General features: G+C 41.7%; 1 protein-coding gene across 6 annotated transcripts in view; it reads left to right on the forward strand.

The window, feature by feature from the left end:
- Positions 1-25,932, forward strand: part of WIPF1 (WAS/WASL interacting protein family member 1) — a 76,136-nt gene extending 50,204 nt beyond the window's left edge. For all 6 annotated transcript variants that reach the window (XM_028123695.2, XM_028123690.2, XM_028123683.2 and 3 more), the window contains 7 exons: positions 1,303-1,391; positions 5,749-5,878; positions 10,589-10,738; positions 13,611-14,375; positions 18,019-18,231; positions 18,971-19,084; positions 22,891-25,932. In XM_028123695.2, the coding sequence (XP_027979496.1) occupies positions 1,341-1,391; positions 5,749-5,878; positions 10,589-10,738; positions 13,611-14,375; positions 18,019-18,231; positions 18,971-19,084; positions 22,891-22,946 (1,479 nt within the window). In that variant the 5' untranslated portion in view covers positions 1,303-1,340 and the 3' untranslated portion in view covers positions 22,947-25,932. The remainder of the gene's footprint in view (positions 1-1,302; positions 1,392-5,748; positions 5,879-10,588; positions 10,739-13,610; positions 14,376-18,018; positions 18,232-18,970; positions 19,085-22,890) is intronic.
- Positions 25,933-26,444: the final 512 nt, after the last annotated feature.

Consider the following 26,444-nt stretch of genomic DNA (forward strand, 5'->3'; position numbering starts at 1 on the left):
CTCGCGGGGGGCAGGGTCATGGTCATGGCTGGTGGAAGTGCTGGGAAGCTTCCTCGCTCACCCCGTAGGTTCTTCAGCCCCTGATGTTTGCCAGGCTGCCCCCTTCGGCCCCGTCTTCCCTGCACTCCCCCAGCCAGTCACAGTCTGGCTTCCCCTTGTTTCCAGAGCCGTCACACTATGCAGAAAGCTTTTCTAATGAAGTGTATTTCTAGTAAACAGCCTCAGACTCAGAGGTTTGGACCTCGTCTCTTTTTTCCCCTCTTTTAAAAAACTTCGATCCTATAAGGAAATGCCAAGCAGCACAAAGATGCCCCTTGCCCATCTTAGCTGCCTGCCTTACCTTATTCCTTCCCTCTTCCCCTGGAGGACTGTAAGACCTTTGAGGGCAAGACCAGAAAAATATTCGTCTTTGCATTCCTACAGTGCGTGCCCAGACCCAGGAGAATGCCAAGCATTTGCAAGAAGAAAACCAGTGGGCGCGGAGTGGGTGGGAGTGGAGAGGAAGAAAGGATGTCATGGTGGAACTGAGAAGCCAGGGGCACATCAGATTTGCCAGGATACATTTCTAGCCGTTTTTTGATCACCTTCCAGCTCACGCAGGCTCCAGGCGCAGGTCCCTCCTGGTGTCATTCCCCGGACCTGCTTTGGTGGGTAAGGGAATTGAGCAGTGTGAGGCACCAGTTTTGCTTCCAATATCTTAAGGCATTTGGGCTCAGAAACCTCCCCTGCTAGGATCCTTCCAGAAGAGTAACATCTTAGCAAATGTTGTAAAGGCGATTACACCCCTTATAAGAACTGGCCTGGGGGCACTGGGGTGGATCAGTCAGTTAAGCGTTGGACTCTTGGTTTTGGCTCAGGGTCATGATTTCAGGGTCCTGAGATCAAGCCCTGCCATGGGCTCTGCACTCAGCAGGGAGTCTGCGTAAGATTCTCTCCCTCTGCCCCCCCACCCCTCTCTCTCAAAAAAATAAATCTAAAAAACAAAGTTGGGGGGCGCCTGGGTGGCTCAGTTGGTTAAGCGACTGCCTTCGGCTCAGGTCATGATCCTGGAGTCCCGGGATCCAGTCCCGCATCAGGCTCCCTGCTCAGCGGGGAGTCTGCTTCTCCCTCTGACCCTCCCCCTTCTCATGCTCTCTCTCAAATAAATAAATAAAATCTTTAAAAAAAAAAACAAAAAACAAAGTTGGCCAATGTGAATAGCTGTCACTTTGGTGGGAAGGAGGGATGGAAGATTAGAATAGAGTATTACTAAAAAGTCTAATACATGACCAAGTTTTGTTTCTTTTTGCTTTGTTTCTACAGATTGACCAGCAAGACTGTTGAAAGTATAGCTGTCCAAGATGCCTGTCCCGCCCCCTCCGGCGCCCCCGCCCCCGCCAACATTTGCTCTGGTGAGTGGCCCCTTGCCACCTGCTGCTGGTGCACGAAGCAGGCCAGATGAAGTCGAACCTGGCGCACACGCATTTGTTTTGCATGTATTTGCACTCTAGCGTAAAAACCTTACGGCAGGTTTCCCCGCTGCAAGTAAGCCGGCCTGAGACCCTGAAGGGCCGGTTGTCAGAAGTCTCAGGCAGTGCCAAGTACACGTGTGGGATGTGCGTTTGTGGGGTTTCCTCTGTCAGGTCCGTCACGGAAACATCCTGTCCCTTCCCACAACTTCTGGACAGGACAGTCCTGAAACCCAGGTCTATGTATGAAATGCAGTCATTCACGTTTCCTGCAGACTCACTCTTTGTTTTTCTCTGACTTTTCCCTTCTTCCCACTCTTTTTTTTTGGCAACTATCATCCACCCCCCCATCCCCACTTCCTCCCACACTCACATCCTTCTTTCAGTCTTTCCTTGCAGGGGTGCCTGGCTCACTCGGTTAAGCCTTCAACTCTTGGTTTCGTCTCAGGTCGTGATCTCAGGGTCATGAGTTCGAGCCCCTTGTAGGGCTCCATGCCCTACAGATTCCATGTGTGGAATCTGCTTAAGATTCTCTCTCCCTCTCCCTCTGCCCCTCCTACTCATTCTTTCTCTCTCTCTCTCTCAAATAAATAAATAAATCTTTAAGTCTATCCTTATATTTAGATGTCTACTTTCCAAAGGCATTTCTTCACTGGTCTCTTGATAGACCTGTCCTCAGAAAATAGTGCACCCTCTTACAGGAAGCCAGCAGCCCTCCACATGGTGATACAGAAAGGCTCCCAGATGCACCCCATTGCCCCCTTACCTCCCTTGGCATGTGAAGGCTTTACTTCTGAGGAGCCTCACAGTGATGGGTCCTTTTTACTTGGGGAAACTGAGGCTCAGAGAGGGAAAGTCTCTTGCACAGGCTTCCACGGGACACATTTATATAGCCCATTTGAGGTTGGAACCTAGTTAGAAGGACAAACAATTAATTAGCTTGTTGCTACTCAGTGTGGTCCTCCAGCTCTTAGTTAGTGGCCCCAAGGAGACAGGTACAGAAATTAAGAGTAAGCATTAAGAAACACAGCAATTTGACAATAGTGTTATGTTTATTGTTTCTAAGATTGTATTTTGTGTGTCTCTTTTTTAAGTAATTCATTATTCTTTTTTAAAATATTTATTTATTTATTTTTAGAGAGAGTGCATGCACACACACGTGCAAGCAGGAAGGGGGAGGGACAGAGGGAGGGGTGAGAGAGAGAATCTTAAGTAGACCCCTTGCCCAGTGGGGAGCCCAACATAGAGCTCGATCTCACGACCCTGAGATCATGACCTGAGCCGAAATCAAGAGTCGGATGCTTAACTGACTGAGCCACCCTGGTGCCCCATAATTCATTTTTCTAATAATTAATTGTTATTTTACAAAAGTATCAGTCCAAGATAAATTGGAAAAAAAAATTTAAAAACTGATCCTTCACTCAGATAAGTTTGAAAAGTTCTGATCCAGAGGCGCCTGGGTGGCTCAGTCGGTTAAGTGTCTGCCTTCGGCTCAGGTCATGATCCCAGGGTCCTGGGATCGAGCCCCACATTGGGCTCCCTGCTCAGAGGGGAGTCTGTTTCTTCCTCTCCCTCTGCCCCTCACCTACTTGTGCTCTTTCTCAAGTAAATAAATAAAATCTTGGAAAAAAAAAAAAAGGAAAGAAAAGTTCTGATCTGGCTAACATAGCAGGATTTATTTATCTATATTTCCCCAAAAGTGTGGTTTTATACCACTAGCTGGGTAGTATGTGTTTTAATTTTTTTTTATTTTAATGTGCATGTATTGATTTTAATGTGTGTTCTGAAATTTATAACTAGCACATCAAACTATGGATTTAATAGTGAGTTAATTTAAAAGAAAATATTCACTGAAAATAGTATAAATAATATAGTGAACTGACTTAATGAAAAATACAAATAAATAATAATACAGGTAGCTGAGAAGACATACGAGTCATGCAAGTAGTACCAGAATGACTGAAATTTATCCTGTCAACTCATTTCTATCCATTATGTGACTAAAAGCAAGATCCTAGAGAAATAGGATATAGAGATGAGTAAAGGGAACGGTGGGTTGGTGGCTATCATAGGGCACTATCTGGTGGGACAGCTCAGTTAAGGGTTCTGGACTGCCATGTGAGAGGAATTAGCACCCAAGGAGGTCCGGCATCAAAATAAATTTGGAGGTATAACAGGAGGCCAGTGAAAATTGCTGACCCCAAGGTTAAGAGAGCTGGGGTGGACACGTTGCTTAACCTCTCTGGGCCTCAGACTTTTTTCATCCTTAAAATGAAGACAGTAGGTAATTTTAAAAGTTCTCTTTCCAAGATGTCCAAGATGTGTCATCAAGTTGAAAAAACAAGTTTCAGAGCAGTAGAAGATGACTCCATTAGCAAACGGGAACCGTACACGTAAAGAGCACTTTTGAAACTGCTGAGAAGCTGCTAATATTAACAGGCTTGCTCAGGGGAGTGTTGGAGGCAGGTGGGGAAGGGGCATTTTGTTACTTTTTTTAACTGAGATATAATTGACATTTAACATTGTGGAAGTTTAAGTTATACAACATGTTGATTTGCTACATTTTTATATTGCAATGTAATTACCACCTTAGGTTTAGCTAATAACACCTCTTTCACATCACATAACTATCATTCCTTTTTTCTGGTGAGAATATTGAAGATGTAGACTCTTAGCAACTTTGAAGTTTATAATACAGTATTGTTAACTATAATCACCATGCTGTGCTCCTCCAGGACTTACTCATCTTCTGGTTATAAGTTTGTACCCTTTAACAGCAGCTCCCCAATGTGGGCAAGGGGCATTTTAGATCCCACATTTACCCTTCTGTCAAGTTACAGGGAAGGCTCTGGAATCACACTGCCAGGGTTTGGATCCTAGCTCCTCCTCTGACTAGCTGGGTGATGGGGGCAAATGATTTTACCTCCCTGTGCCTCTACCTCCTTGTCTCTAGAATGGAAATAATGACTCACAGGGCTGATGAGGATTAATTGAATTAATACACATAAAAGTGCTAAAAACAGTGCCTGGCCCATAGTAAATGCTATATAAATGTTAACTGCTGTTACTACGAGCAAGTAATACTTTATCATTATTCCAGGACTCTTTCAGCTTAACACAGAGCTTCTATGTACCCTGCTTCAGGGTTTTTCTTAGCTTTTCCTTTGCCTCTAACTCTGATAATAAATCCCTGGGTGAGGTATCAAGCTAAACTGCCCCAGCTTTACTTCCTGAGCCCTTCACCTACTCCTCTGGAATCAGATCATTTCAGAAGGGCTGGGGCCAGCCTGGAAGGCCTCTAAGGTCTGCTGGAAGGACCTCTGGGTTTGGGGAAGCCAGCTCTCCCTGGGTCCAGGCCAGACCAAGCCAGTTTCCCCATGTGTCAGACCCAGGCACATGCCTACTACTTCCGAGTCCTGTGTGCTGGGCTCTCAGTGTCCCCGCTCCCTAAAATAACCCTGAGGAAGTGAGATCCCAATTTCATAGTACAGATCTTTCCCAGGAATTCTAGGAAAATGAGAAAATACCTAAGCATTTTAAAGCAGCACCTTGGTCCACTCTGCAATCTCTGTGAGCTAAGCTTTCAAAGGAATTAAATATGAGAAACACCTTAGGCAAGGGCATGCAGGAACTTTGGGGGGTTATGGACGTGTCCTGGATCTTGATTGTGGTGGTGGTCACAGGACTGTATGTTTTTCAAAACTTGTAGAACTATACAAAGTAGCAGTTTGGCTAGATGTAAATTACACCTCAAATCTGCCCTAAATTCAAAAGAAAAAGAAAAATCTTCGGTAATATAGACAGAGGGAATTATTTTCTAAAACTTTGATGGATTTAAAATACATACAGCTGACCCTTTTGACTAGAGACAATTTTCCCCTTGCTCCAGGTTAGCTCTGAAGGTTAGGAGAGAGAAGCTGTTCTTCAGGGCACATTCTGGGGGAGGAAGTCTTGTAGTATCCAGCAGAATCCTCTCAGACTTTAAAATTCCCTTCTCGTTTTGAGCCATCCAACCCTGGCTCTGTTGGTTACGGCCAGATTGTGGTCTGAATTTTTAGAGACTTTTATCAGGGACTGACTCTTCCTGCATTAAAAATGAATGTAATTTATTGCTGCATCTGTTCCCAAATGTCTGGGTCTTAAAAAGAATGACATTGGATCTAAAACTTGCAGAGAATTTACAACCTGTTGCCAAGAACCTCGATCACAAGCTTCCAGGACTCTAGCTGTCCCCACTGAGTGTTGTAGTAGATGATTTTAATTCAAGAGATGAATATAAGTCTGCGTGGTTTCCTTTTAGGCCAATACGGAAAAACCTACATTGAATAAGTCAGAACAGGCTGGGAGAAATGCTCTTCTCTCTGACATCAGCAAAGGGAAGAAACTGAAGAAGACAGTCACCAATGACAGGAGTGCACCGATATTGGACAGTAAGTGAAAAAAGCTGTTTTCCATGGAGATAAGTGATTTACGGCCTAACAATCAACCCTACCCTTCCAAAAAGATTTTTTTTTTTTTTTCAGTTAACAACAGCTGCAAAGCTAGCAAAATAAGGGACTGTATCACTCATTGTAGCCACAGCTCCGGCTTGGGTTCCCTCTAATGCTGCAGGAAGCCAGGATAATAATTCTTTGTCCAAGGAACACACAGCAGCGATTCTCTGAATTATTCACAACACTTGCTGGAAGTTAACCCATTACTCTCTGCACCACAGATCAAAAGGCTGCATGAAATATGGAAAGAGCCCCAGCCTTGGAATCAAAGGATGTTGGTTCGAGTTCTGGCACATCCATCACTTACCATCTCCAAGCCTTATTGTCTTCAAATGTAAAATGGAGATAGTGCCAGGTCTGCCGCCCTCACAGTTTGCTGTGAGCCACAGACGAGACAATGCAAAAGTGTTCTGTGGGCTGGGATGTGTCATTCAAGTGTAAGATAGGATTTTCAGGAGCTGGGAGAGAGAGGAAATGAGATCACAACTTTGCTTATCTGCCCATCGCAAGTCTGAGATACTTTCTAGAACAAGGCAGGGTATGTAGAAACAAACAGGTACCCACAACACAGAAATCCTATTAACATTTACAACAGAATGAAAATGTATCATGACTAGAATCTACTGGTAGTTAATAACCAGGCCTTGAAACTGTCCCCTCACATTCCTAGACCTTTCCACTACTGGCTACATGTCGCCAGAATACATCCTACACCCAGATCCCATCTGGACTCCATAGGAAACAGACTGACTTTCCAAAATCACCAGAGGGAGCTTTGTAGATGGTGAACAGTGATGCAGGATTTTAGCCAAGTCGAGGATTACAAGTGTTCAGGAAGAATTTCTAGGAAAAGTGCCTAATGGGTGGAGAAGAAAGAAGGCTCAGAGTTAGGTGAGAACATTGGTGTGGGAGGAAAATGGAAAAGAGGAAGACCAAGACAAAAGCTTTTACATGTTGCTGTGCTGTGTCATGCTATGTGTTGCAGAGGAGGGTACACCAACCTCCAGAAGGAACTATGGGGTCTTTTACCCTTGACTTGACACGGTTCCCTCTTAGTCAAAATGCCCCCAGAACTGATCGGGTTATTTTATAATCCCTTAGTCCTCCTGATTGGCGTCATGAAATTCTCCCTGAGTGGAGCCCAGCACCACTTACCTCTGGGGAGCCTTGGTCCAAAGCTGTCTGAGTCCCGGTGCCAGGTATGGGGCCAGAGGCGCTCCCCAGACTGCTGGCCTCTGGGGCAGAGCTCAGTCATTCTTCCCCCCAGGAGAAGGAACCCAGAGCTCGAGAGAAGTAGATGTGAATTCCCCACTGATACTGAAGGACACGGGACAATCTGTGGCCTATTCCTGAATCCACTATTAGAAACTCATTGTATTCTTCAAGGTCCACTTCTCCTGCCATTAAATGGAAAGAAATGTTGGTTCTTCTCCCTTCCAGCTGTTCAGTGATGTTTAGGAACATACTTTGCTTCGTGGACACAAGATGCAACCCAGCACATGCCCTGTTGTCCATGCACTTTATGGACACCGGTACTGTTGTCACAGGCTCTTTGCAAGCGGCAAAGGTCCACCCATAGTTTTGTACTTGTTTGCAGCTGAAGCCTCCCTGGGTTCTATGTTAAAATGTTGACCATGGTTATATATGATAAAGCTCTTAATCCAGCCTTATCCTGCAGTGCGATTCCTAAGGAAATGACCATGAACCAGTTAGCTATCATCAACTACTTTACCTTCTCTCTCTGAAAGATGCACAGATGGTCCAGGTTAAGAAAACTGATGAATGATGTCTGATAGTGCATCAATCTCTTTGAATGTTTGGTGTCATGTAAAGGTATCTTGTTTAAATGCATTATTCCAAAATGTATCATTAATTAAGGAGTAATATTTGAATGTCAAGGGCATTATTAATATTATTGGTAATAGTTAAAATTAGTAAAAAAAAACCCTAATTTTTATAGGGAAGCCATTTTGCATATACTTCTGGAAATTGTTATTGTAATTTGATTTGTTAGGTGAAGTAATCCTTGTCAGTTCACTATCAGATTATTTCTTCTATCGGCAGAGCTCGCATAGGTACCCCAGAAGGCTCCACACCTAGAAAAAATGCAGAGCTGACACAAGCTTAGGATCAAATTAATCAAGAAAAAAAGAAAACACAAATGAATAAAAGTAGGACTCAGAATGTAGATTAGTAAGAGATTCAAAGTGGATTTTTCAAAATTAGGGATACTGTGATGAATTTATATGCTAAAACATGTTAAAATCTTAAAGAAATTAATTTTTTACAAAAAGCATAAACTTACCAAAATTCACTCATGAAACTTCAATGAGCAAGACTAAAGTTGAACACTATCAAGCGACTTTCTCTCTAAAAAGCTTTAGAGCCAGACGATTTTATCAGTAAATTCTTCCAGATTTTAAGAAACAGCTCATGCAAATGCTATACAAATCATTCCCAAACATAGGAAGAGATGGAAAGCTATCGGATACATGTAATAAGACTTGCGTGGTCCTAACCTCAGACTTTGTGCTTGTGGCACAAACACAAAAAGAAAGCTATCTATCAGCGTCCCAAGGGACGTGTGGCAATGTCTGGAGGCATTTGTAGTTGTCACAACTTGGCCAAGGAGGGGTTCCTACATCGACATCTAGTGGGTAGAGTCCACGCATGCTGTAAACATTCTACAGAGAACAAGACAGCCACCCACAAACAAAGAATTACCTGCCTTAAAGTGTCAGTAATTTCAGAGTTAAGGGCGTGTTCATTAAAAGCGAACTACGGTTGCCTGTAGCAATATTAATAATTTATATCGTATGCAAGTTCAGTCATCAAAGTAATTACTTATATAAACTAGAGATACAACTATTAGACAAAAGGAAGCAAAACCTTTATTATTTGCAGACCATATGTCTAGTAGAAAATCCAAGATAATTTTTTATAAATATTAATTTAGAAAATATTAGCAGAATGGTCTATTAGATGTCAAATGAAATTTTCTGATACCAGTGATAACCAATTACAGAAGGGGAAAAACATCCCTTTCACAATTTCAACAAACAAAAATGTATCAAAGTAACCTTAACAAGAAGAGTAGGTGACCCATATCAGGAAAATTATAAAACTTGACTGAATGAACCAGAAGAATGGGAGAATATACCATGTTTCCATATAACCTAAATATCATTAAAGTGTCAGTCCTCCCCTCTTGATTTGTAGATTTCATGTACTGCTTGTCAAAGACTCTAGAAGGTTTTCCAAGGGGTAGAACTTTAAACAATGTTTAACCTCATAAATACAACCATACATACGTCATAAATTGTATAAGATACTTTTTCAAAGAGGGTTATAATCATGGCTCTCATACAGTTATAAAACGAACATACGGCAAATATTTTATTTAAGTCATTAATGAATGAGGGAAGCAGTATAATGTTACCAGTGCAAAGGAGAGTTCAAAGTACCACACACATCAGAGCTGAAATGAATTTACAGATAGGTAAACCCGTCTGTGATCAGTTGCATGCCACTGAACACAACAATTTTACATTTCTATGGACAATTATTATCAGTTTTTCGACAACTTACAGAGTTGTAAAATATCTCATAGACAAGGAAAATAACCCAAAAGGCTAGAGAGGATACTTAGTAATCTTTTTCTTTTCCTTTCTTTTTTTTTTTTTTTTTTTTGGTCATTCTTGTCTGCCCATTTCAGACTCTTCCACGGTTTAGAGGAAATAAATGCAAAATAAAACAAAATCTTTGTACCACCTTCAATTGCAGGGAGTTTTTAAAAATGTCTAAGCCTACTGTTGGGCTTTATGATATTAGAAAATTGAAATCAAACCCTAAGGCCATCAAATAAGTAGATGGTCAAAAGAACTACAATATATTCATGCTCTAAAACACAATGCAGCCCCTTAAACTCATGCTTTCAAAGAATATTTGATGACATGGGAAATGCTAACAATAAAGTGTTAAGTGAAAAGAGCAGGCTAAAAACTGTTTAGTAAATTTGGTCTTAATTTTGAGAAAAAAATATATAAAATGAAAAAGTACGAGCAGGAAAAAAATACACGAAAATAGTGTATATTTCCAAGGAGTAAAATTACAGGGTCTTTTATTTTCTTCCCTTTATTTTTACGATTCCCTTCCTTCTCACCTTTTATTTCCATCTCCCCCTCCCTTGGGACTTGCTTTCTTGGAAGATTCCTTTATTAGCCAAATCTTAGGATACATATAGTAACTCCTACAGCAGCTAGCCAAGCAGGGAGCATGGGGCAAGGCAGCATCTATTACCGATTCTCCTGCCCTGGGGCCTGTGACTGGCCTGGAGTGAAAAACAAAACCCGTCCTTTTCTGACTAGGGGGAGGGTGAATCGTTTATGGAGCCTTGGGTGTTAATACGCAAACAATGCATCGTGGATCACTACCGATGTACTGTATGGTGACTAACATAACATAATAAAATTAAATTAAATTTTAAAAAAAATCCTGCGTTTTCATGAAATCCCAGAAATCTGCCATGGCCCAGTTCAAGCCTGCTCCCTGGTTGACAGGCATTGTCTATTGTGTACTTGGGCTCGGGCTGTCCTCTGGTGGTGTTTTCATCCACGGTGAAGAGAGTGTGTTTCCTTCCCTCTGCAGAGCCTAAAGGAGCCGGTGCCGGTGCCGGGGGCGGTGGCGGTGGCGGTGGCGGTGGCGGTGGAAGTTTTGGAGGGGGTGGCCCACCTGGCTTAGGAGGACTATTCCAGGCTGGGATGCCGAAGCTGAGATCCACAGCCAACAGGGATGGTGGTAAGGAGAGTTTCTTTCTCTCTTAGTAACAAGATGAGGCAGAGTTCTGTGGTTTGGAGGCTTGGCATCCCCTCTAAAGCACTGTGCCCTTTAAAACATTTTAGATCGCTTGAGATGGTAACACCATTTTATAAGAGACTCTAGCATCTTTTTTTTTCTTAAATCAAAAGCAGCCAGCTCCATGGAGCTGTTAAGTATTTGCTCAGTGTCCTCGGGGTAACTTGTACTTTTTTGTACTTTTCTAAAGGGGGAGCTAGAGTGGGAAGAAAAAGAAGGAGCAAATGGAACTGGCCACCCCTGGAAAAGTCTGCCTGGTGACCTGGCAAATTCACCTTTCTTTGTGAGGTAGCCCGACCCAGCTGTCTAGTATAGTAAATACTTGTGAGCCACTTTCCAAAACACTATGGAGCATGTTATACAGAATATAGTTACAAATCTCACTGAATCTAAAACGGTGTTTTGCATGACAGACATCTGGCATTTGAGGGCCAGTGATTCTAAATATTCTCTGCAGGGACACATGGAAATGAGTCCTATGGGATTGTCTTTGAACCTAATGGCAGAGAGAAAAATTGAACCTGGTCATGCCCAAATAAAAAACCTTACAAAGTGCATGAAGCTCAGTAAGTTTTACCATAAATCTTTCGGTATTAATGTTTGTTGTGTTAGAAGACTTTTATTTCTAATTCTATGATCGTTTAATGTCTGCTGGGAAAGTATGAAATTCTCACAATCATGAAGATAAAGCCACTGAATCCTCAGGGTTAGCTGACTGTTTAGCATTGGATGGTCAAAATCTAGAAAGATACTCAATAATATGAGAGATTCTGTCTTGCCAGACCCGCATTTACATTTAAATTTACTTATTTAAAACCCGCCAAAAGGATTGAGGCAGCTGACAAATGCAGACATTCAGTACTTAACAATAGGTGAAAAAATTAAGGCAAAAGACAACTGGAAAGAAATTTATAAAATGAGGATAGAATTAAATTAGTGCACAAAATGGTGTACCAGATGTATATGTCAGCCTAGTATACCATCCATATAGTGAACACTGTCCGTGTGATGTACACATGGCTAATAACTGCAGCTTCAATCTGAACTTGGAAGATATAATTTATCACAAGTTGGTGACCTAGAAATATACCACACAGTCAAGGAAAGTACAGTGGTTTTCTAGTACTGCAGTTGAAATAAAAAATTCTCTCTAGAGTTCATATTGCTCCACTGTATAAATCCATCCAAATGTCTCTCATTGTGCCTTGGATAAAATCTGAAGTCTTCTAAGAGTGCCCGGGTGGCTCAGTCAGTTGAACGTCTGCCTTTGGCTCAGGTCAGGATCCCAGGGTCCCGGGGTTGAGCCCCACAGAGTCCCGGGATTGAGCCCCACATCTGGCTCCCTTCTCAGTGGGGAGTCTGCTTTTCCCTCTCTCTCTGCTCTTCCCACTGCTCATGTTCTCTCTCTCTCACTCACTCTCTCTCTCTCTCTCTCTCAAATAAATAAATAAATCTTTAAAAAAAAAATCTGAAGTCCTCTGGTTTACAAGGCTCCTTATGACCTGGCCCTTGCTGGCCACTCAGAGTCCACTTGCTAAGTTCTCCGTGCTCACTGTACCCCAGGCACACAGGCCTCGGTTTTTCAGCTTGAAGCTCATTCCCTCCCCAGGGCCTTTGCACCTGCTGACCCTCTGCCTAAAGCACCTTCTTCCCTGTCTTTCTATTGCTGGCCTCAGCTCAAATGTCACATCTTCAGAAAAGCCGCCCCCAGCCAGCCACCCCATCTGTCTGATCTCTCCATCTCATTGACCTATTTTAGTTTCTTTTTAGTACTTATAACTATCTGAAAATATTTATGTTTGCTGGTTTATTATTTATCTCCCCCACAAGAATGTAAAGCACAGGAGAGCAGGATCATTTCTGTTTTGTTTACTCTTCCATCTTTAGCACCTAGAATAATGGCTGGTATGTAGCAGGTACACAGTGAATATTTGGTATTTTAATTAGCTCATGTTTGAAGTGGTAGAAGTTTTCAGGCTTACCATTTTTGGAGAATTACCTTAGGTTCCAAGAGATTCTGGGGTGGTGGTTTGAATTTTTCCATAACTTCGGTTCCTTTTCTTGAACCAAAGCAGTTTAATATTAATTGTGTAATAGGGTTGTTCTGTCCTGCCGATGTTGAAGTGGAAGTTGACTCAGTAAGGAGAAAAACTTGTGTAGTTGCCTGCTTCTTTGCAGATTAAGACCAACCACTGGTGTTGAGTCTTTCAATCGAACTCTGTTTCTTTTTCCTTTGTTAGTTCTTTCTTATTTCAGTTACAATTCTTCCATTACATTTTTCCATCTTCTCTTGGGAATTTCATTCAAAGAGACTAGGTAAGCCCTCCCGAATGGATATTTATGTTGGGATAACTAATTTTTCATCTAACATGGCTAAATTATTTTTTCAAACCTGAGAGGTACAGCCATAGGAGGACAGGGATGGTGACAGGGAGAAAGAAAATCATTAGCAGAAATCCCATGTACCAACACCATCCTGTTCTTCTCCTCTCATGATGAATGGGGATCTCTCCTGAACCATTTCCAACTTAATCCTGGTTCTTGCCCACACGTAATGTCAAGAGGGCTCTCCAAAAACCTTTTGAAAGCCAACAGGTTGTAGGATCTGCAACTAGCAGGTACACAGGAATGTGTGATCTATTCTTCTGCCTCCAGGAAGGACCACCCAGAACCCAATTTATATAAATAATAGTTGCCTATACTTTATAGCATCTAGGAAAGTACTTCCAGTAGCTGAGAATACACTCTAGTTCTCTGATTTCCTTTGAGAGGGAGTACAAATTTTCTAACTGGATTTTTTTTTCCTGTTCTTCAGATCCCGGAGGAAGCCGACCCCCGATTTTGCCACCAGGAGGAAGAGCCACATCTGCCAAGCCTTTCTCTCCCCCAAGTGGCCCAGGGAGGTTTCCTGTGCCTTCTCCAGGCCACAGAAGTGGTCCCCCAGAGCTTCAGAGGAACCGAATGCCTCCCCCGAGGCCCGACGTGGGCTCAAAGCCTGATAGCGTTCCCCCTCCAGTGCCTAATACGCCGAGACCCATTCAATCAAATCTGCACAACCGGGGGTCCCCACCAGTGCCTGGGGCCCCCAGGCAGCCCAGCCCTGGGCCGACCCCTCCCCCCTTCCCTGGAAACCGAGGTGCTGCTTTTGGAGGAGGCTCCGTCCGCCAGACACCCTCCAGCTCCTCCTCGCCCTTCTCCAACAGGCCTCCCCTGCCCCCAACCCCCAGCAGGGCCTTGGATGACAAACCCCCCCCTCCGCCTCCTCCAGTGGGCAACAGGCCCTCCATCCACAGGGAAGCGGTCCCACCGCCTCCCCCTCAGAACAGCAAGCCCCCAGTGCCTTCTACCCCGAGGCCTTCCTCCTCACAGCCACCTCCACCACCGCCACCAAGCAGGCCCGGCCCTCCCCTGCTGCCTCCGGGTTCCAGTGGCACTGATGAAACCCCAAGACTCCCACAGAGGAATTTGTCCCTTACTTCGTCTACAACCCCCTTAACTTCACCAGGACGAACAGGCCCTCTTCCTCCCCCGCCCAGTGAGAGACCCCCTCCTCCGGTGAGGGACCCACCAGGCAGATCAGGTATGTCACCACCTGGTATGATTTGTCTTCCTACAGCCCAGCCTGCCTGAGTGTCACTAATCATCATATGAGTGAAGGGAGTCCAACACAAGCTTAAGTGAACTCTCAGACTGCTCTAATCTTTTAAGTGACACCGTGTTTGACTTCATCCTGACCTCATGTGAGCCCCTGAGGAAAGTGGGATTGCTATTTCTGTCTGCGTTTTAAAGATGAGGAGACTGAGTAACTTTTTTTCGTTTTTTTAAGATTTTATTTATTTATTGGAGAGAGAGTATGAGCAAGCCAGGTGGGGAGGAGCAGAGGGAGAGGGAGAAGCAGGCTCCCCAATGAGCAGGGAGCCCAATGTGGGACTTGATCCCAGGACCCCGGAATCATGACCTGAGCCAAAGGAAGATGTTTAACCCACTGAGCCACCCAGGCGCCCCTAAACACCACTCTTTAAACCAATAGTCCTCAAAGGTGACCATGAGCTAGAAGCACCTGGAGAGCTTTAAAAACCGTGGTGCCTGGGTCCCTTCCCCAGGGTGTCTGGTTTCATTGCTCTGGGTTACAGACTGGGCATCAAGATATCTGGAGGCTCCCCAGTGATTATAATGTGCTGCAAAGTTTGAGAACCACTACTTCAAACCACTCTGCCTCAGACAGTAGGCTACAAATATAAAAAGCTAGTACTAGTCCCTTCAATCCAATCCCTACACATCATGGCATCTCATTAAGTATTCTTCAAAGAACAAACGAGAACACATAGATGAATGAAATGCAATGTTTTCTTCTTATCCAACAGCTATGGGTTTTCCCCCAAAGTGACTGAGGAGCTGTTTGCATGGCTCTACCAAATGGACAAATCAACAGATTAAATCTTCCCCAAAATAGGATAGACTGTGACATATAGTTGTAATATTAATTATTTCTTTCGATTACATAAATCATGCCTGTTTATTATGGGAAATACAGAAAAGTATAAAGAAAACAAAAATGATCTATAATCCTACCACTACCCAGAAATAATCATTAATAACATTTTTTATTATCCTTTCAGTCTTTTTAAAATGTATGTTTTGAGAGGGTGCCTGACTGGCTCAGTCAGTACAGCATGCCACTCCTGATCTTGGGGTCATGAGGTCAAGCCCCACACTGGGCATAGAGCTCACTTTTAAAAAAAAGAAAGAAAAGAAGAAAAATAAGTAAAACTTGTGTGTGTATATTTATATATACACATATATATGTAAACATGTATATATACATATATATATATGTTTACAAAATCAGTATCACAGTATACATACTGTTTGGTTATTTGCTTTTTATTTCCCAATCTCATTAACATCTTCTGATAGGATTTTAAACTATTCTTGTATAGCCTGACTTGAAATGGCTGCATAATATTAGATGCTACAAATTTACCTTTATTTAATCATTTGAACCATCTCTAGATTGTTGCTGTTACAGATAATGCAGGGAATATATTCTCGTAGCTAAATATTTTTGCACATTTCTATGTATTTCCTTTGGATTAATTCCCCAAAATGGCATATTTTGGTGAGCAGGTATGCATAGTAATCTATAAATTTCAAGGTACTTCCAAATTGACCTCTAGAAAATTCCTACCAACTTACATTCCCACAAGGATCCTATGAGAGGTCATCAAGGGCCATCTGTATTTTGAGAGGTGGCTTGGCTTCATTGTTAGGGGTGTGGGCTTTAGCATTTGACATATTTGGAGTCTTGACAAAACCTGACTTGAGGTTTTTAATCTTCCAACACCAGAGGCCTCTCCTGTGTCCCTACACCTCTCAGGGTTGCTGTAAGAATTAAGTGAGATAAGTATGTGTAGTGGTTATCTTAATTCTTAGCAGGTAACAGCATTCAATAAATGATGGTTTATTAGTATTATTATAAGAAATTGAAATTGAGGGTGCCTGGGTAGCTCAGTCAGTTCAGCATCTGACTCTTGCTTTCAGCTTAGGTCATGATCTGAGGCTAGTGAGACTGAGCCCCGCTTTGGGCTCCGTGCTTAGCAGGGGAATCTGCTTGAGATTCTCCCTCTCCCTTTGCCCCTCACCCTCACCCCACCCCTTGTTTGCTTGCTCTCTCTCTCTCAAAAAAACAAAAAAAGTGTAATCTGCTTTCTTACTTATTATGCTTGCCTAGGTTTGGAGCAGGGGTCCTGGAAGTTTCAAGAGCTAGGAGCATGAACGTTTAAGAGAGACAGAAAAAGGGAGAGATCAAGTCGATCAAGTTACAGAGTACCAGGCCCCATAATATTGGAAGTCTAGTTTGCATTTAGTGACAGCTATGTGGTGGTAGTACCAATGAAGTTAACCCACAGCAGGTAAGACACTTTCCCCCCAGTAAATCAGCTCCTCCTGACTGGGATCCCAGCAATGGCAAACAGATGGGGCAATAAATAAATCCTACCAGGAGAAGCACTGAAGACTCCTTGAGAGACCAACCAGGGCTGGGCATGCCTCTCACCTCCATCAAGTGTTTGGGCCAAGACTTCTAGGCAGGGATATCTGCAATGGGTGGGTTGTTCAGTTTAAGGGCCTTTAGGTGGATTCTGAATCTCTAGTTAATAAAAGACATATTTATAGTACCATAAGATGTTGTATTTACATAAAATGTCAGCATCTTGCAAGAGAAGCACACTGCTGAAGACCAGGAATAATTACTAAGGCCATTTTGATTTGCATGGGAACACTCGAGTTCTTTTTTTTTTTTTTAATTTATCATAACCCAAATAGCCTCTGAATTTGGAAGATGGGACAAGGAAGAAAGGTTTCTTTTGTATTATCAAAAAGAATTTATTTTTTAGGAACTTAAAAATTTGATTATACCATACCACTGCGTTTTTTAAAAATGGTTTCAAGGACTTAAATAGTACTTTTTATTTGCTTTTTAGCTACTTATTCCTGGCAAGAGTGTTGTGAGATGACTATCTGGTGCTCTTTTGTGTATAGAGAATTTAGTTCCATGTGGTAACCAGCTTGCTCAGCGTCAGGATTCTGCACCAGCATGCACAGCCACATACGCTGACTAATCTGCCTCCCCAAAGAGGAAGAACCAAGAAGGAACTCCTGCCAATCTCAGCATGATTGATACTTGGTTTCCCGATGCCACTTCTGCCTAGAAGCAGATTGTATGCCTCACAGAAGCATGCTTGTGTAATTAGCAATACTACTGTGCATTTAAAGAGCCTAGTCCCTCTGAAGACCTAAAATAACTTCATAACTTTAGCTTATTCTTTTTTTCAATTCTTTTTTTTAATGGTATTTATTTCATAAGTATCATAACACAGTAATTAGTTCAGTAGCTAATTAAAAGGATTATAAAATGTTTTTCAAAAGATACAGTTGTCAGTATAAACAGAACTGAATCATCTCTAATCTCAGTACTGACTCAAAGCCAAAACAGCCATTTAGCTATCAACATCAGCATGTGTACATATGTGCAGTTCTGTGTTTATATGTACTTACTCCTTGCTTGGCTAAATCTCCTAGAAAGTTTCCACTATTTCTCCACAAGTTCTAATTATAGGGCATGCATCCAGGAGGTACTCAGTAACTGCACATTGACAGTGACATGATAATATTAATGCAAGATGTAAGATACTGCACTAAATGTTGTCCTTTTTTTGTCCCAGGCCCTCTCCCACCACCCCCTCCAGTAAGCAGAAATGGCAGCACATCTCGGGCCCTGCCTGCCACCCCCCAGTTGCCGTCCAGGAGTGGAGTAGAGAATCCCAGGAGTGGACCCAGGCCTCCTCTTCCTCCCGACAGGCCTAGTGCTGGAGCACCTCCCCCTCCTCCACCATCAACATCAATTAGAAATGGCTTCCAAGACTCTTCAGGTGAAGGTGAGGTGGGGTCCCTCCTCTGGGGGAGGGACCTTGGAAACATTTACAGGCCAAAGGGCAACACTGAATGGTAAATTTGTGTGCGTTGTTTGTGTGTTTGCATTAATATTTCTTGTTTCTGTGAACCTCACTGTTATCACACTGCTCTGCTCTGATCTAAGTATCTAACCATTAGAGACCACCATGATTTCAAATTAAAAGTAGTAGTCCTCCCTCCTCCCCTTCCCAAAAAGGCTGATCGTTTTCCTCTCTCTCTGTTGGAGTCTCATGTTCGTTAACTTTCTAGAAGATCCCAGAACTCTAAAAAAAAATGCCATTTTTGTCATTTGTCCTCTTATTACCTACCTTACCTGCCTCCCTTAACAGTCTCCTGGGGCAAGAGGCCCGACAGTCTGCAGGTATTAAGTGGCTTTCCTCTGCCTTTGTTATGAGAGGGTTGCAGTTATTCCTGGGCCCACCGGTGGGAAGAAAGGGATCTCAAACTTTAGCCCCCAGCTCCTGGGAGGGACTAGCTGCATCCTAATCACGCTAGTGAAAGTCACTTGGATCTGTCTTTGCTTTGATTTGCAGACCAGCGTATTTCACTGATGCGCCGATCAGTGACATTTGTTGCATTTCTGGGTTTTCTCTAAACTTCTAGGCATAAAACTGGAAGTGATCTCTGCAGCTCTCTGTCCTTTCACTATGTAAGTCTTCGTAGCAGATGTTACCGAAGATGCTGTTTGTTTCTCTCCCTCAGATGAATGGGAAAGCAGATTCTACTTCCATCCAATTTCTGATTTGCCACCTCCAGAGCCATATGTACCAACGGCCAAAAGTTATCCCAGTAAACTGGCGAGAAGTGAAACCCGGAGTGAGTATTTCTGCAAGGGCTTTGGGTGGCTTCATGCTTGAAACTGAGGGCTGCCTGGAGCGGGGCAGAGAACCCCATATGGAGCCATCTAAATTCTGGTAAACTCCCCTTCCACAGGTGATGGGGAAAATGGAGATATCCAGAATGCATATGAGAAACGATTATTTTAATGTGTCATTACAAGCTCAACATAACTTTGGTTTGCTAATTGGTTAAATTGTATTGCTTTGCTTGTTTGGACAGCCTTCTGCATTTTGGTCTTCCTAAGATAGAACAAATATCTTCTATTCCTACTAGTTTTGAGACTAATCAAATTGTCTTAATAATTATAACAAAAACTCACTGTAACTGCCTTGATATTTTAGATATATTTTGATTAGGGGCACCTGGCTGGGTCAGTCAGTGGAGCATGCGACTCTGGATCTCGCCCCATGTAGAGTGTAGACATTACTTAAAAAAATAAAATATTAAAATAATAATAATTAAGTAATAAAATAAATATATTATGATTATAGCTTTTAGAGCATTATGTGAAAATTTTAAATATACCTATAATCTGTCCATAAAATCTCCACATAACATACATATATTTTCGTTTTACCAGGTTCTCTGCTCATTTTTAATCCATATTATTCTGATTGATTTATCATTATAAGTATAGAGCACAGTTTCTTGGTGGTGGGGTTTACATAACTTTGCTTAGTAAAATACTTTCCCATCTTATCACATGGTTTTTATTTTATAGCATCGCATCAAGTCGACATACAGCAATTTAGTTTACCATTATTGGACATTTAGATTGTTTCTGGGTTTTGCTAAAATATATAATGCAACCATAAAGAGGTGCATCTATTCTATTGAAACAAAAATGTGAACAAGCAGAGGAAATAGAGAAACTGTAATTTCACGACAATAAGTGGTTAGAACAAAGAATCGGCATGAAACATACATAGATCAGTGATGAGGCTCAGGCTTGTAACCGCTTTAGATGTAGAACCAAACTCCCAAACAGAAATGTGTGGAGAAAAAGTGTTTGAGCATTTCAGGTAACTGCCACAGCATCCCTAGCCTTGTCCTCACTCCTTAGGCAGAGCTTCTTACACATACGCAGAGCCTGCTGACTCTTTTTTTTTTTTTAACTTTTTATTTATTTATTCATGAGAGACAGAGAGAGAGGCAGAGAGAGAGGCAGAGGGAGAAGCAGGCTCCCAAGGAGTAGGGAGCCTGATGCGGGACTCGATCCCAAGACCCTGGGATCATGACCTGAGCCGAAGACAGACGCTTAACCATCTGAGCCACCCAGGCGCCCAGAGCGTGCTGACTCTTTAGCACACAGTTCTTAAATCATTTTTGGTTGGATGTTTCCCAGCCATAGAACAGATTCATAGCTGCTTAAGTTAAGGTTGTCAGAAGCAAAATCAGTGGCTTCAGGGAGTCGTGATAGGTGGTAGTCTTAGGTCAAAGAGACAGGGACAGGATTGTGCTTTGTATCACAGCACAGGACAACACAGGAGTTTCTGTTGGGTTGTGAAGAACAGGTCAAATTGTGCTCTGTGCCACTGCTGAAGAATTCCAAGCATTAGAAGATGCTTTAAGAAAATGTCCATGAACAAATGCCAGAAGTAAACAGAATACTGCTGCTTGAAAGGAAAAGTTTAATTACTAGAAAAACTCATTTATGTAGAATACTCCATTCCTAGATGATGCCTAATTTAAAAAAGGTATAACTATAATAAAACTATACAAGAGTGAAAAATAAGTCTTCACATGGGACAGATATCTTTGAGAGGGGTGTGTGTGTGTGTGTGTGTGATGAAGAGAGGCTTCTATCTCATAAGAGCCTGTTTCTCTTTTGGGGCATTAACAAATGAATTCACTTTAAGGAATTGTTCCTATAGACTCTAAATATTTTTCCTGGTTTCTTGTAAGCATTCTTAATCTCACTGAAGTGCTCTTTGTATATTTAAGTCAGTAGAACCATCCCCCCTCCTCTAAATTCTTAATTTCATAGCTGAACACATTCCCTTCCCCACCCTGCTGTCTCTAAGACTAGAGGTGACTCGAGGACTGGAACTGTCCTGCTCACTACTGCATCTTCCTCACGTGGCCCCAAACTGAAATGTAGTAGGCATTTAAAAATATTTCTTAAATTGATGAATTAATGTCCACTGCACCCAAAAATGTTTTTGTAGATTTGCTTTAAATATTTCTAGCGTTCTGTGTGCTTAATGGATCGTCTCTGGATCATCTCTGTAACAAAACTAAAGTACTATCGTGTGGTTTTGCTCTGCTCCTGCAGCTGCCTTGGCCTCTAGGTGGGGCACCAGCCTGGCACGGCCTCCAGGCAGCCCTGAGCTGTGCCATCTAACTGCAGCTCTACAGGCCAGCCCACATGGTGACAACTGCTGACAGTATGTCAGCGGATGGTCAAGGCTCCACAGCAGATGACTGGTTTCCAGCCAGATGTGTCTTTCCTCAGGTGTGGGCCCAAGAAAAGACATGGTTGGGGTGGCAAAAGGAAGAGGCAAGGTAATGGGCTGCCAGTGTCTTCCTCTAACTCCTCCCCTGCTAGATCTGCTCACAGCGTCTGAGCACCCGGCTCTATGCCTAAAACCTGTTGGATCCTCAAAAAATGTACGTGGGACAAATGAATTTAAAAAACTGTGAATGGATTTTAAACCCAGTACTCATACCCATGAATATGCATAGTTTTTAAAAGAACACTATCAACAGAGTGAAGAGGCAACCCACAAAATGGGATAAAATATTTGCAAATCATGTATCTGATCAAAAAGTAAAATCCAGAATATATAAAGAATTCCTATGATTCAACAACAAAAAAACAATTTTTAAAATGAGTCGAATACTTGCATAGACATTTCTCTGAGGAAAATATCCCTATTGCCAAAAAGCACATGAAAAGGTGCTCGATATCACTAATCATTTAAGGGAATACACATAGCACTACAGTGAAATACAACTTCACAGCCATTAGAATGGTTATTATCAAAAAAAGCATTGTTTAGACATCAGAAGATACTTAAATGTCCAACAAAAGGGAATTGATTAGATAAATATAGTATACCTATATAACAGAATGTAATGTGTCCTTTATATGTAGGGGCACCTGGGTGGCTCAGTTAGTTAAGCGACTGCCTTCGGCTCAGGTCATGATCCTGGAGTCCCGGGATCGAGTCCCGCATCGGGCTCCCTGCTCAGCGGGGAGTCTGCTTCTCCCTCTGACCCTCTTCCCTCTTGTGCTCTCTATCTCTCATTCTCTCTCTCTCTCTCAAATAAATAAATAAAATCTTTAAAAAAAATAAAAATAAAAAAATAATTATATGTATAAATAGTAATGGTTCTGAAAAATGTTCAGACCGGCTATATATGATCCTATTTGGGGAAGAAAAAAGGGAGCTGTTTATATATAGAAAATAAAAGGAAAGTGTTTACATCATGTTATTGGTTATCTCTGGGTGGGTTTTTGTTTTGTTTTAGCTCATCCGTATTTTCTAAATCTATAATAAACATGTACTATGTTTGTGGTAAGAAGAAAAGTAATTTTTTTTTTTTTAATTTTCTTAACTTTGTGCAAGTACGCAGGAGCCAATGGTGGGTCATCCCTCTCCAGAAAATGTTCAGTCAGATCCTTACTTGCTTCCCTTCACTTCTTACTTACCCTGTTCTTTACAGCCTTGGTCATAGAGGGTGACGTGGTGGGTACTTTTGCGACCATCCTTTAGTTTGTCGAGCAAGATCATAAGCTTTCTAACCAAAATTTATATTTTGTCTATTTTTTCATCAAGGTGGATCCAGCAGAAGAGAAAGGGGTGCCCCACCACTGCCTCCCATCCCAAGGTGATCTTTGCCTGCTCTTCTTCACCCGAGCCCAAGAGCTCCTTCTGTTGTTGCTCCCCCCTCCCCTTGTCTCCCCTCGTCCCCTTCATACTGGCAGTAGGGAGGAAGGGCGGGTGACGTGGGAATATGTGTGTGTTGGGGGTGGGGGTGGGAATGCAGTGAAGAAATGCATCTAGCTTTTTATATTGTGTATATTCTCAAAGCTCTTGCTTGCTTCAGCTACAGCCCGCCAGTGTTGGCTGCTTAGGGGTCAGGAGGCTTTTGTGGCAAGGTGGCAGAAATGCATTGTGTCCTCGCTTTCAACCAACCAAGTTCAAACATTCACAGCTAATTTGCTATAGACTGTAATATTAAAGTCCCTGAGAGCTATTTGCTTCCATGCCTTTTTTGCATGCTTGGCTTTCTGTCCGATTCCAGGAACCACCTAAGCAAGTTGCTGTATTCAGGGCTCACATAAAATTTTTCAATTACAGGATGTCCAATCTTTGGCAGTCTGAGATAAGTTCTAGGATAGAGCTGTCCAACAGAAATACAATGTGAGCCACATATACAGTTTTTGAATTTCTAGTAGCTATGTTAAAAAAGGAAAATAGGTGAAATTAATTTTAATATATTTTATTTAACCCTAATACCCAAATTATTATCATTTCAACCTGTAATCAGTATAACAATTATTAATGAGATATTTCACATTCTGTTTTGGTACTAAGTATTCAAAATCCAGTGTGTATCCTACATTTGAGAGCACATCCCCATTCAGACTAGTCACATCTCAAGTGCTCGACAGCCCCATGTGGCCGGTGGCTACTGTTTTGGACAGCACAGGTCTAGAAGCTGCAGGCTAGTGCAAAAAACTCTTGTTTCAAAAACAAAAAAGGCAAGTTGAGCTTGAGCAATTCAAAAAGTAACTAAAAATAAAGTTAGGACCTAACACCTTGTTCGGCAAACAGCTTGACCTTCGATTTTGCTCCCTTATTTCCCGTCTTTCCTTAATGTATGTATCCAAGTGTTGCTTCACAATACCAAGGTCAGAAATTGATCTAACAGGGTTTACAGTCACGTGGAATAAAGCCATTAGAAAGAAACTGAAAGCCAGCTGGGGCTTGGGGACTCAGAGCCAGCTGCTTTGAGTTCACCTGTCCATTGGACCCCTGCCTTACACTTCATTCCTCTGCCGCCCAGCATGCATCTCCATGCCAGGGAGGCTCGTAGGCTCTGTAGCTGTGGGGGAAAGTCAGGAAAAGGTAGCCAATTGGAAACGTGGAGGAAGGAAGCAGGTTTGAATTGATGGGCAAACTGTAAAAGTCTAAATCTGATGTGTATGGGGTTGAGAGAGATAGCTACTACAAATTGAAGAGAATTTGTCTTGCCTCTATCCGGGAGAATCACTTGCCTTGGATCTATGCAAATAAAGTTCCATGAAAGGACCATAGGGATGAGCCAGGCTTGCCCTTTTTTTGTATTATTTTGTTTACAAAACTTTACTGGGACTTTTAAATCTAGCTATAGATTTGGGAAAAAAAATATTTCCATTTAGATGTTTTATCTGGTTGATTATGTTTAAAATTATCATTACTTATTTTTTAAAAGCACACAACCACATATGTATATGTATACCTAAACTCTGTATCATGGTTTCAGTGTATTGTTCATGTATTACTGGGAGATGCTAACAAGAAATCAATCCAAAGAAAAATTTGAAAGAAGCATTCCTATTTATAGAATAAATGTTTCATTTATATAAAAGCAAAAGAACTTAGAGTTCTAATAAATGGGATATCTAATAAATTATGAAGTTGTCCATTTGAATATATTGTATTTTTATAACTTGCCTTGCCAAAGTCCTGGGCTTGGTATGTTAGAGAACTTGGTTTTTCCCTCCTCTCCTCTACCATTCATCTGTCTTTCATATAGTCATTTGGGGCCCTTCGCCCAAAGGGACTCAAGAAATATAAAAGTGTAACAAACTTGGCTAAGTATTTCCAAAAAGAATTTTTCAGGTCATATAGCAGCATCATTTTATTTGGGATTCTTTGATCGGATATGAACAGTTGATACAAATCCCTATGATGAAGCCTAATGAGCCACTTCAGAAAAAGTAGAAATCTGGCCTTACTAGCAAATATGGCAGAGAAGTCTGATCCAAAGAATTTTGGGTCTGAATTTTGTGAGCGCTAGTAATCATGGCCAGTTTCCTTGTATATCCCAACTTTGTAGGTACCATCCTAAGGTCTGAAACAGAGTCACAGCTCAAAGTTGCTGTTCATCTAGGAGAGAGAAGTTTTAGAATGTATTTAAGTCAATGTTTCATTAATACACCTATACCCTTTCTTTGAAAGTTAGCAACCTAATTGCGTCTAAAACTGGATAATTTCTATGCTAAAATCTTCAACTATGGCAAATCACAAAAATGAATATTTTCTTCCTAAAATCAGGGCTTACATTTGGGTTTTTTTTCCATAATATTTCCAGATAAATGTATTCAAGATGCAATACAGTATTTTAACATTCATATATCATTTTATATTGAAATGTATTACAGTATTAAAATTCAGTGTTCAGTATTTATTTCACTATGCATTTTATTTAGTAGAAGCCGAGAGAAATGTTTAATCCAATGGTGCCTTACTTTGTGATTTGAAAGAAATTGACTTTTTATGTCTAAGTAGCAGATTATTTGCATATTTGTAAACACTGTTAGGCCTTTATATTTTAACTTGTAATACCAATTTTGTTATTTTAGTAGCAGAAATGGGATGATTGTTAAAGCACCCAACATTTTTTGGCATGAAATTAATTTTTCCCTGTTTGTAGTCAGGGACAGTAAAGGAAAACAAATGTTTTTCATACCACTGCACTATGTAAACATGCACATTTTGGAATCTATGTCATCAGGACAGTTTAAATGGTGGGGTAGAGACTACCCTAGACATCTGTGTCTTTGTGAGTTAGCCAGACAATGAATAAAAGCAGAATGATAAGAGTGTCAACTGGTGGTTTTTATTTAAGTATTGTCTATATAAATGCAAATGAAAAGGCAAGTGTCTGTTTTCTGTGTTCTACTCTGATAAAGAAAGACAAGTCCAGAGCAAAGAAAAACAGGAGGGGAAGGTAGCATCAGTCCCTAGCGCAGGTTCCTCACACCCATTTTCTAATCCCTTGTTTTTCCTGAGAACTTGCACCCTAACTCAGAGTCTGCTGTCTGTTTACTTGAGACAGATGCTTCTACTCTAAGGTAAAGATGGATGGTGGGAACAATGGGCAAGAGAACCACCAGGACTAGCACTGACACTGAGAAACACAGGAAAGGCCAATGGGAATTTAGGGGACCTGATAATTTTTTAAATTATCTGCTGTGCCCCGGCACGTGTGTACATATCTTAATACAAGCATAGTGGTTAAGAGATTAGGGAGACCTGCCTCCACCTCTTAACTTGCAAGCTGCAAACTTCTCTGAGCCTAAGCTTCCTCCTCCACAAGGTAAGTTAACTATCTCACAACA

This window comes from Eumetopias jubatus, unplaced genomic scaffold (assembly GCF_037043125.1).
Source record: "Eumetopias jubatus isolate StellerSeaLion01/CBP00866 unplaced genomic scaffold, mEumJub1_p1.0 scaffold_3, whole genome shotgun sequence".
NCBI classification, from domain to species: domain Eukaryota; kingdom Metazoa; phylum Chordata; class Mammalia; order Carnivora; family Otariidae; genus Eumetopias; species Eumetopias jubatus.